This window comes from Etheostoma cragini, chromosome 10, assembly GCF_013103735.1.
Source record: "Etheostoma cragini isolate CJK2018 chromosome 10, CSU_Ecrag_1.0, whole genome shotgun sequence".
Classification (NCBI taxonomy): Eukaryota; Metazoa; Chordata; class Actinopteri; order Perciformes; family Percidae; genus Etheostoma; species Etheostoma cragini.
The window spans coordinates 22616257-22636149 of NC_048416.1; the positions used below are offsets into that span (position 1 = coordinate 22616257).

Below are 19893 nucleotides of genomic sequence, written 5' to 3' on the forward strand. Positions count from 1 at the left end.
AAGGTCAGGCACTAAAGAAGCATTTTAATTTATAAAATTGAAAACTCACAGTAGTTTTTCTGATTATCTGAAGTTTTGCAATGAGACTTCAAATATACATAACGTAAATGCAATCTCTGGCTAAATGAAACGGTTATCAATGAGGTCACAATACCTTTATTGGCCATACAGGAAATATACATGTTTTGTACATTTTTAGCATTTGTTTTTTTACAAAAAACATTTAAACTAATATTTCAATAACATAAAGGCCTACAAGTTATACTTTCAGATTTCATATACTGTACACCACAGGCAAAAATCCTGTTAATAAATATATTCTTTGTTTTCAGAAATGTGAATATTATGTTTTGAATGCGGAGAGGACCGTACTGATGTGTCTGACATACTTTTGTGACTTTTTAAACCTTGTGACCAACGTATGACCAACTGCTATCAGTTGTGGAATTCTCCTCACGTTACTCTATCCTCTGTGACTGTCTAAATTTTTAGTATTTTCTTTTTACAAAACATGTTTGAATTAATATTTCTAATATGTCTCAGTGAATGTTATGTTTTGAATGCGGAGAGGACCGTACTGATGTTGATGTACTGATGTACTTCTCTGCTTGTACTACTACACTTTTGCTAATGGAACTATTGAGGTGTCATATTTTCCCCTGTGCCAGAGCTGCTATTGTAATGCTTTTCTGCTAAGTATAGGGATTTTAGATCATGTATCATTTACTTTATATTGATTAATTTCCAAATCCGCTTTCCGCTTGATGGAAGCTGCTAGGAGTTATAATCTACTGTGGGCAAACAAGTTTCTGTGATCTTTAGAAATGTCCAATTAAAACCCAATTATAATGTGTAAATGTGTTTTTAGTTGATGTCTATGTTTAAAACAGCACAGTTCTGTCCCCAGACAATTTAGATAATCTGCCAAAACTGAAGTGGTGTCTAATAGCTATTTCGCCAAACTACACCTCTCTAGTGCTGTCAGGTCTATCAATGTGTCTTGAGTATAAGACATTCTGCAATTTCACAATGAGACAATCAGTACATTAGTCATTTCCACAGACAGAGGGTATAGCCAGGGAGGAAATAAGGGAGTTTGCTTCATGATATTTATGCCTCATGTGAATAAGCCGCAGACCTTTTACTGTTGTTTCTCTGTCTTCGTCCTTTCCTCCCTTTCCTGGCTTTCCTCTCTTTCTTCTCTCTCCTCTCCTTCCTCTCTTTCTTCTTCCTCCTTTCCTGGCCTAGTCATAAACAGTTGTCTGGGAAGCACTTCTTCTCTTCCTCCAACAGAGGGCAGGCTAATCCATTGTTGGCGGGGTGCATAATGATGTAGCGTGTGCGGTGCTGCACACCTGAGTCTCCACACTTGCTTTTGCACAAGCCCCAAGGAGACCACACTGACACCTCACAGTCCAGAGGGGTATCTGCATTAAGAGAAGGAAATTATAATACATTCACATTTGTCAGTACATTCCTGCCTCACAGTAAACAGTGCTATCACTTAATAAGCCAACTTCAGCAGATAAGGATTTGGAGCCTTGCTAAAAGGTACCTCAGCGGTAATGCACTGAAAGGAGGCTCGCCATTGAAGTGTAATGTTACATCATGTCTTTCTTGTTTTGCTCTGATTCTCCCTTTGTCCAACATGATGAACTAGCTAGGCTACTTTAGCCAACCTTGTTGTGAGCCTCCGTAGAGGTGATATGCATCACAGACTTTGTTGTCGGTTAAAGAGTAGAAAAGCAGAAGGATGGGAGGCGATACGGAAGCTACATGGATGGACTGGAGAGATGGCCCAAGCAAGTCAAGTATCCCTTCTATTAAGGACAGAGGGAAAGATAAAGTGATACAATGCTGTAAGATAAAGCAAGTTTTGTATTTCACTAAACCAAAGAAGGTGTTTTGTTATCTATAATGAAAAATGTTGCTCAAGCCCTGGGGACAAGGCATAAAAGAGACAGAGGGAAGGAAGGATCAAACAGAAGGAGGGGTAAGATAGAGCATTGAAAACAAGGCAGGAAACCCTACAGATTCCTGGCCCCTGTGTTGTTTGTTGTTGGGTAGTCAGGGGAACGGACTTGTAGTCTGTGATGCTTCTTCAAACCTTTACAGTCTACCTGAACACTGAATCTGATAAGTGTGCTGTCAGCTCTACTGCCAGGTTGGCACGCTATCTATTTCATTTTTTTTCCGTCCCAAAAAAAACTTTCCTGGTCAAGTCATCTGTTTAGACTTTCTGTGGGGATGTATTTATTTATAAAAAGTTGATTTTCCCCTTCTTGGAGAAAATCAGTCACACAGTTTTAATACTGCCTTGTTGGCTTGACTTCTAGTTCAACACACTAATTGTCTTAATTTTTCCAAGCCCTCTTTCTATCCTTACTTGCAGTTGGGCTTTTTACTGTTACCACTAATCTGTACAACAGAGTCTTAAATTTTAACAGTCTGGGAACCAACATTAAATAAACCCGGCTTCACCTTATGGATTCAGATCTTGTTAGAACATACGTGTCTGCATCCTTTTTATGGTCATGACTCAAATGTTGCTGTGCAGAATTATTACCTAGATTTCTTTAAATGCTTTCTCACTTAATCAGTGTCTCATCTTTAGAGTTTTCCACTGGATGCCAGATGTGCCCCTGGCATTTTCTGATTGCTTGCCCTCACTTGGCTTCTCTGGTTTCTGGTTGGAAGTAATTGAGTTTGTGTGTGGTCTGTAATGGTTCCCAAATGCTTTCATTTAAGTCAGGAAAAGACTAAGACTCCAGCTCCTATTGTTGTGCTAAATCCTTCATCTGTTCTTTTGTGTGACTTTGAGCATTTATTTTCTTTTATATATGTAAATGATTAGATCAGTGCAAGTGGAGTGGAGAGAGGCAGCGTAGTGTAGGAAGGGTGGATGCAAATGCTGTTAACATGTTGAGTTTACTAATCCATATTTCAGCATACTGTGCCAGCTATATATAAGTGCTTGAATTTGATTTAAAAATGTTTATGTTATACTTGCAAAATATTTATGTTTGAGTTTTAATATTGGACACTTTGGCCTGGTACCAAAGTAACCTTGTTGAGTTTTCTAGCAAACAAACAGTTTTACAGCACTCTGAACAATATTGGCACCCAATGTTGATGAGCGAAATAGTGTGAAACCGGTGGCAGGAACTTGTATTGCATTGTATAGCATAGCACTGCTCCATAGCACTAATTATGGTCAAAGATTATCATGATGAAAGATAAAATTGTTGCAGTCCTGCTAACTTTCCAGAGTTCCTGTAAAAAATCCCTTATGTAGCATTATAAACTGTTGTACCAGACTGATCTCATGAAATGGCGTATATATGACACTTATCAAGACATACTCGCTTTTTAGCGTGTTTATCAACACCGTTCGGACTCCTTTGAGTTAAATTACCTTGCGATAGCGTGTGAATTTACAACGTAGGGAGTAGAATGAAAGGTTGGGGTGGTGGATGGGTTAAAGACAGGACTTTCACCCAGGACAACGGGGATGGTGTCCCGCGTGTGACGTTTCCTTCTTGTCCGGGGTGTGACGTTTCCTGTCGGTTTCTTTTTTTACTAAAGCTAACCCTGTTCTTCTTTTCCTAAACCCAACCTGCGTGTCACGTTTCATGAACTCAACCTGTCACTTTCTTCTCGCGATAACACAGTTAGTGGCGTTTGTGTACGTCTGCTGTGTGCAGCGTAGACATACATGCTGATAGCTCAAAATGTGTACAGATAACACGCCACTTGGCTTAAGAAAGTCGGTGTGTATGTTTACACAAAGTCATGTTGGTTGTGCAGTGTTTTGTCGTCAATTGTTACCCCCACCAACGCAGCCCCTTGCACTGTTTTAATACAGGGCAGACATAATTACTACATCTGTTCTCTATGGAAGTATAGTAATCATAATTACAGCACCATTCAGTTTTAGTTTTTTTTACTACTTGGGATCAGTCATTTATGACTGTTATTATGCAAGTGACTTTTTGTCATCAACATTCCACAGTTTACCCAGTGCAGAGTTTTTACTTACTTATGAGCTTGTCCTCAATCTCATTTCCTGTTGGCAGTTGGTTGGACTGGGTAGGCTCCATAGGCAGGCTGATTATCTTATTGGTCTTCTTTATCTTTGTCAGTGTAACCTTGGCAATGGGCGGCAGGTGTTTCAGGCGGGGGTAGTAAAAGGAGTTTGCAGGGTGGCTAGGGAAGGAAGAAGTGATCTATGGAGGGGAAATGGACAAGGAATAACAGTTTATATATGGTGAGTCATTGGTGGTAAACAGAGACATCAACTCTTATACAGTACATGTGACATCCTTTAATTATTTTAAAGAGATACATTTTTGGCAAATAAGATGTTTGTGTCTTGAGTAATTAGGGCACTAAAGTGCTCATGCCAATGATTTTAAATGATGATAATGATGTTAATAGTTAGTACTTTCCACTATAGACACAGTGTCCTGAACATTTCAAGTCTAGGATGAAAGCAAAACAAAGAAAGAGAAATACAAAACCTTCAAGGCATTTTTATCTTCTGTTGTGCTCCGTCTTTACACACAAATGGTATAAAACAATGTGGATCTCCTTGCCAACACTGGTTTTATCAACAATGTTAAGCTCATGTCCCTTTTAACACGATTAGTGATTTTTGGCTTTAGATTGATGGATTTTGCCCTTGGCTCAGGATAACCCACCTGTGTAATTCTGTCCTGTGGGATGGTCTCGAAGTTGGGAGAAGAGAAGGTGAACCCGCTGTCAGTTCCTGCATCGAATGGGAAAAGCTCCAGTGACACGTTCTCTTTCCAATGGTCGCCATCGCAGAGGTCATAGCTCTCCACACCCACAAACCAGTCCGGGCTTGGAATGAGATGCACCATAAACGACAGCTGCAGATAAAGAGAAGGAAGTAGAGCGTAGGGAGAAGAAGATAGAGAGAGAGGTGAAAATGAGGAGGTGGGTCAAAGTGAGAAATGGAGATAGGAGAAAGACAAGGATGGGAAGAAAATGGTTATTTTACCATATATGAATTGGTCTTTGTGTTTGTCAGTGGATAATTTTTTAACCTTGTGTTATTTGGACAATGAGTTTAAATCAAAGTAAAGTACTTCACCTTGATACTTCACATTGTTGGAATAAGTTGTTTTTTTAAAGTATCTATTATTAGGGGACAATTAAGGTATCTATAAAAGCTTCCAAAGAGCACCATGTCATGGGACCTTTAAGCCACTATCCTCAAGTAAAGATGAGGAGTGGGCTACAGAGGTCTGTAAGTTCATTTCTAAATCCACACCTACAAATTCTTTAAATTGTCGAACGTTTATTCAGACCTATTCCTAAGATTAGATTCACTCACTTCCCTACATGTTGCAGGTGTTAAGTACCAGCATCAGTATAGTTTGTTTAGTGTTGGTGAGCATCTTCTGTCTCCAACTGGCTTTTTTTCATTTCTCTCACCTCCAAGTCACAAGTTTGTCTCCTCTTCCCTCTCCCTCTTGTTTCATGTCCAGACCTAACATTGTGATCCAACCTGTCCCCAACTTTATGACCTTTCCCTGAGACTCTAGTAGAATGTTTAAAAGCCAAATCCTGCTAAGTTTTACACAATTTTGTAGAGACATAATTTAAGCTGCATTTGGGAAGCTCTCTTGAGGCTGTTCCATGTCACGGGGCTATGATAATGAGAAACATAGCCAAAACTATAAAAAGGTTACCAGTGTTGTTAAAAAAAAGAAATTACTCACATTTGTCAATGCCCCAAGTGTATTTTAAGACAAGTAATAACACTTTTCACACTACAGCTAATTGTTAATTATAAAAAAAAACGTATAAGAAAGAGCTGCATTGTGCCTTTTTAAGTAGGCTGATACAGCAAAACAGTTAATGCTACTATAAAACCAGTTCCAGACTCTTATTTTCCATATGCTACACACTAAACTTGGGTAACAACACCACTGATCTAGTTCATCCTAGGTATGTAAAACACTTACTTGGAACTTAAACAGTGCATGCACTTAAAATGCCCGTTATAATGGAACACTGGCCAACTACAGTAAATATGGTGGGTTAAAGTTGGACCAATGCTAGGTGCATTTGGGCTGATATTTATTACAAAAACATAATTTTGCACTTCTAAATAAGCAGTGTAAATTAGTAGTATTAAATCAAAATTAAAATTACACATCAATTTAAGAAAAAAACAATTCCTGGTTCAATAAAAGCTATGATTGGCAACATTTTTAAGAAATCCTTTATGCCTCTGACCAAGGCTAAAGAAAGCATTTTGAAGAGTTCAGAAAAAGGCCTCTGATGTACTCAATGCCCTGACTGTAAATGAAGGAAACCAGGCGTTGAGAGACTTACGTAGGAGTGCCTGGCGAAAACCTCAAACCCAGTGTTCATCTGGCCTGTGCCCCCCATCACAGCGGGAGCAGAGAGGATCCCATAAACACTCTGGATGCGTTCGCCGGCCGCCTCAACTTCCTTCATAAGCGTCCAAGCCTCGCCTTTCTCCGCGAACTCCCTCACTCCATTGCTGGCAAATTCATTACGCTGCCACATGTGGTAGTCAGAGCTGTGTGTCACCCCTAAGAGCAGAGAGAGAGAGAGCGAGGGAGAGAGAAGGAAGGAAGCCAGTTGTTGCAACAGGTATTAGAGATATCTATATTAAGGTATTAAGGTTGTATTTCTTGTTTGTTGATATTAATCAAGTTACTTAACTTTATATTTTGTGTTATATACTGACCAACCAGGATCTTTTGCTTCTTTGTACTCTTTTTACTATATATTTACTTTAAGCTGCATGTACTTTCCAAAATTAGCTATCTGTTACTCGTACAATCAGTACTGTTTCCCATCTTCTGCCCATACTGCGACCAATGAAATACAATTTGACACCAGTTTGCTGTGCACTTACCAATGAGGTTTGACCACTGTGCAGGCGGACGGTAGACAGGATACTGTTTAGGGAAGGCTGCCTGGTTCCACTTGCCGGAAAACGTTAACCTGTACTGGGCAGTTTCTGAGGCCGTGCACATGGGGACGTCAGTAGGAACAGGCAGTGAATGAATGCCTTGGCCCAGTGTCAGCATCATGACAATAAGGTGGTAGAAGGCCCCAGAGATGGAGAGGGTGTTCCTTGTGGTGTCCATGGTAATGAGGGTTTATTTTGGGGAAGGATAAAGGACCTGAATAAGGAAATCAGTAATGTTTCTATCATGTGTAATCACCACATACTATACACTTTTTTATGCTTTCTGCTGTTGCTAGACCCCAAGAAGTCTGATTTGGAGCATGTTTACTAGCTGTTACCATAAATGTCTTCATTCTAAGACATTTATTATATTCTTTATTTTTATTCTGCCCAAAAGGATTTCTTCACATCTCTCACTGTGCATTTAAAAGGTCTGTAGTTAGTTATCATTTGTCCTTTTCATTTTGACTTCTATAAGGTTGTCCTTTTGTCAGTCGGATCTGGTCATGACAAGACTTTCAAGGAGAACTGGTGAAAGGGCAAAGTGTCTGGCAGCAGCATGGGCGTCAAGTTTAACAAGTGGGGCATGTGAGTCAGAGGGAAAGTTTTCTTAATTGAATCTCCACTGCTTTTCCAAATGTTAAAACTTGTAAACTCAGTTAACAGTATAGGATTGGTAAAAGGAGATTTTGCATTCATTTAGTAATGTGTGCAGTAGTTACAGTCTAGTCTTGTCAGTTGACTTTCATAACTTTGGATACCTCATTATATCATCCATAGCCAACTTCCCTAAACTCTTACAATGACTTGACTAGTTTGCACTACAAAAAAGGGGTGTCTAAAAACAAGATAAAAACACAAATCTGTGGAAAAAGGTACTCAAAACAAATGAAATTATCTGTCCATGCAGCAAGATAATTTCACTTGACAAGCTTGCTTGATTTAAGATTATAGTGTAAAGTTGAACACTTAAAATAAGAAGGTTACTCGTTAAACAAGATAAATCATCTAACACTTCTAAATCTAAGTTTTTTGGTAAAAAACAAATAATCTGCATTGTTGAACTTCTTCTCTTTTAACAGTATGATTAAAAAGTCTTTCTTATATATGTGTGAACAGTCCCTAATTAATGAAGAGCTAATTGTTCCCCATTGGTGCATTCCCTTTAATAAAGCACATCACAGCAGCACATATTTGCCTTTAAGAAGTATGTATGGACATGGACAGTATGCTAATAAAGTGATATGCAGTTTGCTTAATTAAGTAGACGACTTAATATGTGAAATTCTTTAAATGAATGTGTAGGCTATTCTTACAAAGATTTGCTCTTAATGTACTCATTTACCATTTTGATTAGGTGAAAGGGGGTGCTATTGCAATTTACATATTGTCACAAAAGTAGAGCAGGATGTGTTTAACAGCAGATGTTTGCATTCCACTGCAACCCTTATTTCCCTATTTTCTCAATATAACACACTGCATCCATGTAAAATCTGTTCCACACTTCTTTGTCACATATTTGATCACGCTATATGAATTTGTTTTCACTTAAATGTGATTGCATACCATTCCTGTTACAAAAATAATTGCCAGTAATTATACCTGCATAGTTGGTAACCCTCTATAATACAGCTGACATTTCCATTAATGTAAGGATCTCTGTGCTGTAATGTGGCAACAGGATCAAGATGAAGTGATGAAGAAACTACTCACTGATTTTGTTCAGGGTTCCAGATGAATGGAGGGTTGCGGCAGATGAGTGGAGAGGAGGGCTGGAGGTGAGGAGAAGGGGAGAGAAGAGCGGTGGATGTGGCTGTCGAAGAGAGGGACTGCAAGCCTCTAAGTCCTCTTTCGCCTATTTATGTCTTCCAGGAGGTTCACCCCTCTCTCTTCTCCTTCTTTCCCTCTTTTCTCCCTTTTCTTCCCCCTCCTTTCTCCCTTTTCCTCCCTCTCTTTCCTCCTCTTCAAATCACTTCCCTTTTCATTCAAATACTTTCAAAGTGCTTGTCAGTGACCTCCCTGCCTCCCTCATGCCCTTTCACTTTGGCTCTCCCTCCTCCTCTCTCTCCTACTCTTTAGGTATAGTCCATTAAATGGCTAATGTATTCAGCAGTTCTAGATGCACTGCCACTGTGCAGCTTAGTGGGGAGTGTAATTTCACAGTGTGATACTGTAACCCTCTATTTTTATGAATATGACTTATGAGGCTAATAATGTATCTCTTGGTCAGATTTTTGAATGCAGCTGAGCTGAGCTGAGCTTATGTAGGAAGTTATATTGCCTGCGTCACAGCCAATTTGCATAACTCCTTTGATGGGTTTTTCAGGGACTCATAAAGTTGAGGCATCATTTAACAAAATAACATGTAAAACTAAGCTTTAAGATATTATGAGACTGTGTGTTTGTGTGCGTATGTGTGCGCGTGTGTCTGTGTGTGTGTGTGTGTGTGTAGGGTGTAGGGTGTGGTGCTTGACTTAGTGAAACTGGAGGTGGCAGACAGCTTTCCACACACAACTTTTGCAAACACAAATATGTGCCAGCATGATGAATCAGCCCACATCTAATGATTTCCATACGCTCATTCTTCTTACAAGCACAAACTAACACACACAGACCAGTTGCCCTTAATCAACCTCTCTCAATGTCCAGGATTTCTTGTTTTATACTTCAGAATCCAGTCTCCTTCTGTCAGTGGCATTTGAAAAGGGGAAGATTAACTCATCACCGTCTTACTAACTCTTGCACAGCGGGCAGTGCTGTTCTGTATTCAGTTTCATCGAGGGAAGACAAAAAACATAAGAAGGAAGCAGCATGAGGAGTAATGCTGTACATTGAACACTGTACTACATTTAACAATTATTTATCAAACACTACATAAAAAATATGAATAACAATACATAATTAATAAATTATGTCTATCTAGTAAATGTTGGTACCAAAATAGTATTTAGTTTTGTGAAGGTGCTGCTACTTTCTTCTGTTGCTCTGCTGTCTGCATGTCAGAGCTTTGTGGGGGGCAGGCACACACACACAAACACTGGCGCACACACCAGACGCCAGCCACCACGTCACTTCTGTTGCTTCGGTGGACTCCTTAGCTCCAAAGTGCTGTGGGAAACCCTTTATAAGTAGTATAATCTTGATGGCATGTAGATGGGTAGACCTGCCAGTACTGACAAAACACTCCACTCAAGGTCCAGTTATACTCAGTTGTGATAAACGTTTGAACTTCTTTAACAACTCCGATCAACTCAAGTTGATCTTCACAGTTTATTTTTGACCTTGAAACCAGCTAATGGCAAGACCAAGCTTTCAACCGTATCACACAGACCTGTATGTTTATTGCAAGTTTATGTTTTATCCTGTGTCATTTCTATGGCTTTCTTCTTTCTGAAATATAAAATATATGTGCTGTCTTGCTGCCTGAATGTTAGTGGTTGTTAAAGTCACACAGTACAGTACAGTTGTAGTGTTTTGGGAACTGTTGTTGATACAGATGTGACTCTCACAAACATATACTCTCCATGGTCTGAATTTGTGTAATTGCATTTTTTCCTCTTCTGTTGCTGCAGCAATCCACAACTTTTTATGTAAAGGATGGTCTATTTTTGCTTTATATTTTCAACACTGAAGGACTAAGGTCTTGATTTAAAGACAAAATGTTGTATGTTGTACAGTCGTATGTTGTTTGAAAGTAAGCTGTAATAACTTGGGGAGAAGTACCACGAGAGCCTTGGGCCGAAGAGTCGAGTCTGGCACGTGCCGGCTGCAACTGCAGTGGGAGTTGAGGATGTACATATTGTGGTGGGAAACTGGGAGTAATGTCAGCACCCCATATATTTCAGTGGTAATAACGATGGCATTTGGATAGAATAAATCTCTAAAGAATGGGAACTGGAGTCTGAAGTTCAGTATAATGGGTGTGTTCATCTGAGACATTTTGGAAATTATACACTATCATCACTTTGTTGCAATTTGTTTACCAAGGGACAAAACTGACAGAACTAGCACACCTGAAACCAATTTGTGAAACGTACACATTTAATTTAAAAAGATAAATATAGAATTTACCAAATATCTATATATATATACACTCATCTAAAGGATTATTAGGAAGACCTGTTCAATTTCTCATTAATGCAATTATCTAATCGACCAACCACATGGCAGTTGCTTCAATGCATTTAGGTTTGTGGTCCTGGTCAAGACAATTTCCTGAACTCCAAACTAAATGTCAGAATGGGAAAGAAAGGGGATTTATGCAATTTTGAGCGTGGCATGGTTGTTGGTGCCAGACGGACGGTCTGAGTATTTCACAATCTGCTCAGTTACTGGGATTTTCACACACAACCATTTCTAGGGTTTACAAAGAATGTTGTGAAAAGGGAAAAACATCCAGAATGCAGCAGTCCTGTGGGCGAAAATGCCTTGCTGATGTTAGAGGTCAGAGGAGAATGGGCCGACTGATTCAAGCTGATCAAAGAGCAGCTTTGACTGAAATAACCACTTGTTACAACCGAGGTATGCAGCACAGCATTTGTGAAGCCACAACACGCACAACCTTAAGGCGGATGGGCTACAACAGCAGAAGACCCCACCGGGTACCACTCATCTCCACTACAAATAGGAAAAGGAGGCTACAATTTGCAAGAGCTCACCAAAATTGGACAGTTGAAGACTGGAAAAATGTTGCTTGGTCTGATGAGACTCGATTTCTGTTGAGACATTCAGATGGTAGACTCCAAATTTCAGAATCAGAATCAGAATCAGAATCAGCTTTATTTGCCAGGTATGAGGACACATGCAAGGAATTTCTCTTTGGAGCATTGTTACTCACACTGTGCTTACACATACATATCAACCAAAACAGAAATATACATACTAATATATACACAATATATACATACTCTAAACAAAGTTTGGCGTGAACAGAATGAGAACATAGATCCATCATGCCTTGTTACCACTGCGCAGGCTGGTGGTGGTGTAATGGTGTGGGGGATGTTTTCTTGGCACACTTTAGGCGCCTTAGTGCCGATGGGGCTTAGTTTAAATGCCACGGCCTACCTGAGCATTGTTTCTGACCATGTCCATCCCTTTATGGCCACCATGAACCCATCCTCTGATGGGTACTTTCAGCAGGATAATGCACCATGTCACAAAGCGCGAATCATTTCAAATTGGTTTCTTGAACATGACAACGAGTTCACTGTACTAAAATGGCCCCCACAGTCACAAGATCTCAACCCAATAGAGCATCTTTGGGATGTGGTGGAACGGGAGCTTCGTGCCCTGGATGTGCATCCCACAAATCTCCATCAACTGCAAGATGCTATCCTATCAATAGGGGCCAACATTTCTAAAGAACACTTTCAGCACCTTGTTGAATCAAGGCCACGTAGAATTAAGGCAGTTCTGAAGGCGAAAGGGTGTCAAACACAGTATTAGTATGGTGTTCCTAATAATCCTATAGGTGAGTGTATGTAAATACAGTATATTATTTGAACATGAGACAGTTAGATATCATGTTCACAGTAAGAGACACACACTAAGGGATAGTATGGATTTGTTGAAGTTGGTATGTATTAGGTACTTATCCATAGGCCGTGTATTAATGGCTTCAGTTCCCCACATGTTAACTTAAACAAGGCTGTTTGACAGCAAAATAAAGTGGTGAAAAATATTCTATATATAGTGTACACTTAAACTAAGGTTTTTTTTGGGGGTGGGCTATTTTTAAGGTGGCTAAAGTAAGTTTTGCAGCTCCCCCTATTTACAGCAGTATATTGCTTAGCTTCCGTGTCTATACTCCTGCCTGCTTCTCCAAACTGGGGGTGTGCCAACCGCCATCTACTGTAGTTATGGATAAGTACCTCATACAACTACACAAGCAATGATGCCATAATGTTATAGTCCCAAGCTAATTAGATATATTTGAATTTACAGTAAAATAAAGATAATACCCCTGTCAAACCCCATTCTTGGTACAATTTGTCACAAGGTTACTGATAAGTCCAACTTTCTAATTTGAATTTGGCGGGCAGAAAGGAATAAAAAAAAATTCTGTTGCATAGTAGTGTAGTGTCCTTTACTTAAGGCGCGTTTGCGGCTCCCAGTTGTTAATACACGCCACCTGGGACCACGTGGGACCTGTGTTATTACTTTCTGCTTACTTATTTCTTTTGAAACATTTCTAATGGAAACAAATCCGTCCATATTTAGCCAGTTTATTAAAAACTTTGTGAGTTAGGAAGCAGCTTCCAGTTGTGTTTTCCATTTTGGTGTTGAGTTGTGATTTAGTATACATTTGGATCATATATTGTGCCTCATCATCAGTTATTAAGTTCATATTGATCTAATTAGTGTTATTGTCTAATTAAGTGAACAATTGGGAAGTTAGTGTCCTGCATTTAACAGTTAACTGTGACACCCTTAAGGCACTGAAAGGTTCAGAGCCAATATGAACTGATCAAAGTGTCTGAACTTGGATATGACCTGCTGCGGAATGAAAGTCTCTGTAAGTGCTGAGTACTGGGCATGGTGTTTCTTACATTCAAATCCAAACTTGAATCAGCCAGTATAATACTTGCCATTGGCTGCACCCAGTAACTTCTCCGGTGTTTCATATAAATAAAGGTTGGGAAACAGATTCAATGCTGCTATATCCAAAAACTGGTTTATAAGCCAAGTAACATCATTGAACTTCCTAAAGAAACTGGTGCACTTAAAGTAAAGATGAACGCCACAAAGGGGCCACCATATGTCAACCCAAAAACTGCAGAGTGTGGTGTTGTTGTTGTTGTTGTGGTGTTGCTATGGTCACAGAATGTGAGTTCATTGTATTGGCTCTGGCTTCGTGTAAAGTAAGGTTTAGCGCTGACCACATTGGATCTGGAAATACTGATAAACAGACACAAAGAGAGGTTGAGTCATGTGCTTTCAAACACACACACACGCAAATGCATGCATACATTTCGCACACACAGAGAATACATCGACCACATGTCATTAATTATGAATCAGTTATTCTACTCTATCTTTCCTTCTTACACACACACACACACACACACACACACACACACACACACACACTACCCCGGTCTTAGCAACTTACCCCTATCCCCTGGGCCTTGTTAGAGCAATAATGACCCCTGATTTCCGTGAATAATTTCCACTACTGTGTAGGAGCAATCTGTGTGCATGTACATTCATTTGGACATTTTTGGATATATTGTGTGTGTATTTGTGTGTCCCTTCTAATGGAAGCTGCAGGTTAGAGCAAAAACCAGGCTGATGGTGATATTTTATATCTATGCAGCACATGGCTCACTTTGTTTTTTGGCTGGAGCTTTACTCATGTTTATGTTAGTATAATGTTTCTGGGGTGGATGTTGTGCTTCTTTGTTCAATGTTGAATGAATATTTTGTACTTCTACTGTCAATCAACACCAGCCATCAAGCATTGCATTTTGTTATAAATTAATTTATTTTTTTATCGCTATTTAAAACACGCATTTGTTCAACTGCATTTCCTTTCCCTGCTCTCCTTCGTTCTCTATCACTCTACACACACATATACACAGCCCTTCCCCTCCTTGCACACAGCGTCTGTCTCCATGAAAACAGTATTGCCAACTTACTGACTTTGTTGCTAGATTTAGTGACTTTTCAGACCCCCTTAGCGACTATTTTCACAAAACCAACTAGTGAGAAATCTGGAGATATTCCGTAGAAAAGACAGTGACTTTCTGTAAAAAAGTAGCCAGAATTGTCCAGCGAGCACGCAAGGTATTTCTCTCCTGTGTTCTCCAAATCTTTTTGATCTTTTTCCCTCCCTTTGTAGAATTTCTTTTTTAACTTTACAGATGGGCTAACTAAGTAATAATTATAAGTTAAAATAAATTCCTGGATTGAATTTGAGATAATTTGGCTAAAGAATCTCTTTCTATCTACCTTGCTGACACAATCACTAAGCTCCATGCAAATAATTGCGTAATGACGTAATGATGCCTCAGATTGCTTTCTAATCTGTGGGAAACACTGTTCACCCATATGAAGGACTGTAATATTGGCTTCTTTTAATGTTGGTTGTACAGGAATTCAATCACAAACTGTCTGACCTGCCTCAACCCTGTAATGATACACAATCTGAGTCCCACTGTTTGACTCCACAGAAGCAGACTGCTGGTATTGCAACTGACTTTGTTGAATGTTTGTACCATCATAAATCAAACCCCACCACTGTCAGACAAGCCAATATTAAATGTCAAGACCAAAGCAGTTTATATGTGAGAATTATGGATGAACAGCTCTGGTCCAGGGTATTAGGTGACCGCAGAGAATTAATAGACAACGCATATAAATTCAACTTTAGGATATTACAGTTGCTGAGGCTGCTGTTCTTGCTCCCCCTCAGTCGTTCTTGTGTCTTTCATTGGGATTTGCTGAGCAGTTGGCACCTGTATTGCATTGTTCAGTTTTACTAGAAGGCTTTTAAAAGCTGCACAAAGCAGATTTGCACATGGGCAACTCCAAATGGCAGTGTGGGGTCATGAGGAGGAGAGAGGTGCAAGATCCAATGGTGGCCATGACCTTTGTGAGATTTCACTTTGAGAAAATAGGTTACTGGAGCAGAAAGGCTAATAGTTAGCCAATTTTCCACTATGTTGTATAACCTTTTGAGGTTTGTTAATGTAATGTAGGGCCATTTGACGTTTTGTTTTGACCCCAACACTACTTCCCATTATGCTTTGTGGGAATTAGAAAGGAAGTATAATGTGTAATGTTGCTATTGACTTCCAGGAGGAACAAAGCCATATTATTATCACAGTGCAGTACAGTACAGTATGTTTTTTATTACAAAGGCTTGCTAAAGAAAGTGTATTGGATTGTCTTCTAACAATATTCCAAAATATCTGCTTTTTTTCATTAGTTTATAGTCTGTTTTCCTGTCATGTATGGAATTGGGTCTTGTTGATTGCCTAAAATGTTTGAAATAGGGAATCTGATTTGGATTGCTTTTACTTTGGTTTTATGTCTTAATATTCTTCAGTCGATATTTCTTTTTCTCTGTCTGACGATATTTCAATATTTTACCCCCCTGCTGTCTCTGTCTTTCTCTCTTATCCAGGGCAGACCGCTCCTCCTACTTCTTTCACAGCCTCTCATTCTCTTTTGCTCTTTTTCTTCTCTCTGACCCACTAAACTGAGATCCCATCATGTTTTTCCCATCATGCTTTCCTCCCACCCTGCGGTGAGGCGGTGAACCCCCAGCCGGAGGTATAAAGGACATGATTTACAGGGCCCCTTTTGCAAACAAAAAAGGGAAAAAAAAACATTAGATGAAAGATCAGTTTTCCAGCACAGTAGTCTTATGGTTCATTGCAGGTTTCACTCTTCAAAGTTTTGACTTGAAATATGCGCAGTACTCCGGCAACAACACGGTGTGGTCCAATTTTGTGAGGTTGCAAAAGTGCCACAATGTACTGTAATTCTACATGGAAGAAAACCGTGATAAAGCCGGTTTAAGTTTTCTCAATGTGTGTTCTGTTGACCTGTCTGGATGGAGCAACAAAGAGATCCAATTGAGAGAGGAAGTGGGAGCAACAGTTAAGCATTAAGGCCCAAGGCTGCGGTATTGACACATTGTAATTTTCTGTTTTAAAAGGAAGCATGCAATGTAATGTCCCAATTAAATGAAATCTGGCTTTTTCGTTTTGTTAGCCAGTTGTTCATACAATTTAAAGCTAATGTTGTTGTGGAAAGCTGTCGTCAAAGAATGCTGTTGGTTTAAATTAGGGGGCACAGTTAGCAAGGTGTGATGCTGCTGAGCTGTTAAAAGTAAATCAAAACATTTTTTATTGGACGTTATTGGCACTGTTAACAAATACTAGTGTGATAAGCAACATTTCTCAAAAGCAAGAGTACCAGGACTGGATTTCAGATTTTCTGACACACAGAGATTTTGACTGAAAAACATTGCACAATGGCTGTTCCAATCAGAAATATTTTGTATTACTGAAGCAAGACACCATTTGTTATTACTCCAAAAATAGTACTCATTTATATAACCACTTTTTTTTCTTCAAAAAACATGTGTGCATCTTTTTCAGAAACAACCTGTTTCATACTGTTACATACATTTGTACACCCTTTGAGCTTTTCAGCATGACCACAGTCTTCTGCTATTGACTATGGCCAACAGAGCAGAGTCAAGTAAATCATACAAAACCTCTAATTGTGATATGAAACCACAGATGTTACACCACAGAGTCAGTTAGGGGTTTGACTAAGCCTATCACAGATTCTATAAAGTGCTTTAAACCTAATAGTCTGGAAATTAAAGCATCGGGCTTGTTTCTGGAAAGTCACAAATGCACATCCTGGACCGAGTTAAGAAGAAAAATCAACAGAGGTTTCCAGTCCCTAAGCAACCGAGACATTTTATTCCCAAATGGTCTGATGGAACAGGTCCATGATAGTCAGACTGTGTTTACACTGGAAAGCTCCCTGGTGGTTGTGACGGAACATGTAGAACTTTACCAGATTTTACTTTGATATAACTGGCTAATGAAGTAAAGAAATAAATGAATGGAGTGAGAATGTAACCTCTAAATGCTGAATTTATTAAGTTCTGTTATTTTGCCTCCTGCCACAAAACGGTGGCTGCACTTCATTGAGGCTTTTTTTAAGGAAATGTTCCATATCAAATTAACTTTTTTTAAACTAAAAATCTGTCCTGCAATGTTGATGGCTGTTGGACAGAAATCAGAAGTAGTGGCATTTAGTGACTTATGGCAATCTTACACACATCTTCATCTTTTTATTTGGTGTTTGGTTTCTTTCAGCCAACAATATAATTGCAATTCCCATTGTCTCGCTCTTGACTACAATGAAAATGACACTATTGCTATATAAAATACCATATTATTGAGACTTACATTAGATGCATTTTGAAGTAAACAAAAGGGCATGACTACTTTGTTTCACTGCCAACATTTTGAGCTGTCAGCAATCAATTTAAAGTGCATGTGCTGACCTCTCACTCTAATCTTGAGCACCTACCACTGCAAGCGTGGTGTTTTAAATGCAGAATTATTTGTTGTGGAATCAAACATGCAACTAGTTGGGTATTTGTGGACTCTATCTGCCTGACAAGTTGCAACATAATCAGAAAACATTGAATCCTAGCCAACATCACACCTCTTTTGTCAGTCAGAAAACAACTATGCCCAACAGAACCAAAGACCTGAACCAAAACGCTGTCAGACAGTGACAGACTAGGCCCATACATTTCACCACTGGATGTACACCAGTACATTTATGCTTCAGCGTCAAAACAAACCCCAAACACCCACAAATAAAGGGTTAAAACACTTACATAACCACAATAAAGAGTTAAGCTGTTAGCTTATTTTCTGGAATCCATTTGGTTCTTTCTCTGTTTAACAGCTCTGTTGAGGTATCAAATATTATAACACTCCAAATTTTGTATTTTGGGTTTAAAGTGTATAATTTACTGGAAACAAAACATAACTAGTAGAACAAAAGGGTGTTAAAGAATAAGACATACTTTATTGATCCTACAAGGGGAAATTACATTTTTTAACTTTGTTGTTAGTTATTTCGTAACTTAAGCAATCTGGCTTGTTTAAGCAATTTTCAAGTGATTTTATCTTGATATTTCCGGAGTGATAATATCACAGATTTTATAATGTCATCATTTTTTTAAAGAAAAATCCAAGTGCATTGGAAACCAGTGAATTTATCTCACGTATTTTGACATGACAGCCGCCCCACGCACTCCCAAAGGTTTTAGATTTAAACAGACCTACAGTTGGCATTGCACAGACCAGAACAAATCCAAAACTCAAAACAAGTTACACGCACAATCTTAATAGTTTAACAACATTTTCTGGGTAATTTCTGTGTTTTTTCTCTATCAATTCTGATTATGTAATCGAGTAAGAGTAAACTGTTGGCACTGCTTCTCCTGAACTTGATGTGGTAAAACGATTTGTATGTGCCGTACACAGAGGCCTTGACTGGGGGTTGACTCTACATTATGATTCAATGCTGGTTTGAGAATTGAGGGCAATTATTAACATCAAGGTCAGAACAAAATTATAACGTTGACGTTTGTGGCTCGTAACAGGAAAGCTAGCTATGACTTACATACTCAAACTCTTCACAGAGATTTAAAGAAAGGTACTTTTTTCAGTACTTTCCCACTGTACATTTTTTTTTTAATTTCAGTTGTAAAACTAATTCCATACCCATTTATCCCATACCCATTTACCCATTTATTTATTTACTTAGAACAGTATGTTTTTTATTTATTTTATTAGTTATTAGAACAGTATGTTTTTTATTTAGAATATTTTAAACTTACAAAAATAAAACCCCTCCCTTTCTCCTTCTAAACCTGTGTCCACAAACTATGAAATTGAAAAATATTTTTTTTATTCTTGTATTTGTATGGTATTTGTTTTTTTGCAACGCAATTACAGTAATGTATTCCTTTTTGCTGTAACACAGTAATATAAAGCCATACTAATTAAATTTCGGTAATATTATTCTCATTAGAATCTCAGTAATGCAAGTTACAACACATTTTAACTCAACATTTAGTGGTGTTTTGTTTTTTTAAGAATTCACCAACACCGCAAAACATTTTTTCACAGGAAAATAAACGCTGTGCATATTATTTCCTGTTGCTGTATTCAATGGTTGATAATAAAGGGTTGAGATCAGGAGACGATGATGAAGCCGTTAAAGATGACGAATCCAAGGATTTCAAATCATTTGCAGCTTTATTCAAACAGTGAAAAAACTTCCGTGACACAGTGAGCCAACTGAATATATACGAATGTCAATACAAGAGTGACCAATGAACATCAGAATAACTTTGTTTCTTG

General features: G+C 38.7%; 2 protein-coding genes across 2 annotated transcripts in view; one reads left to right on the plus strand and one right to left on the minus strand.

Annotated features, from left to right (window-relative positions):
- Nucleotides 1–19893, plus strand: part of maea (macrophage erythroblast attacher, E3 ubiquitin ligase) — an 84794-nt gene that overhangs the window by 2850 nt on the left and 62051 nt on the right. The window lies entirely within an intron of this gene.
- spon2b (spondin 2b, extracellular matrix protein) lies at nucleotides 430–8816 on the minus strand. The gene is made up of 6 exons (XM_034884085.1): nucleotides 8690–8816; nucleotides 6920–7190; nucleotides 6367–6590; nucleotides 4701–4892; nucleotides 4040–4226; nucleotides 430–1427 (listed from the first exon to the last, which is right to left on the minus strand). The coding sequence occupies exons 2-6, from the start codon at nucleotides 7152–7154 to the stop codon at nucleotides 1249–1251; spliced, it is 1017 nt and encodes a 338-aa protein (XP_034739976.1). The 5' UTR covers nucleotides 7155–7190; nucleotides 8690–8816; the 3' UTR covers nucleotides 430–1248.

What these genes read in the sequence shown, in the direction of transcription:
- spon2b (XM_034884085.1), bottom strand. Translation starts at nt 7,154, where the DNA reads ATGGACACCACAAGGAACACCCTCTCCATCTCTGGGGCCTTCTACCAC. An exon ending in ACAGTGGTCAAACCTCATTG is followed by an intron (nt 6,591 to 6,919) that starts GTAAGTGCACAG and finishes CTCTGCTCTTAG; the next exon opens with GGGTGACACACAGCTCTGAC. An exon ending in CACAGGACAGAATTACACAG is followed by an intron (nt 4,227 to 4,700) that starts GTGGGTTATCCT and finishes TCCCCTCCATAG; the next exon opens with ATCACTTCTTCCTTCCCTAG.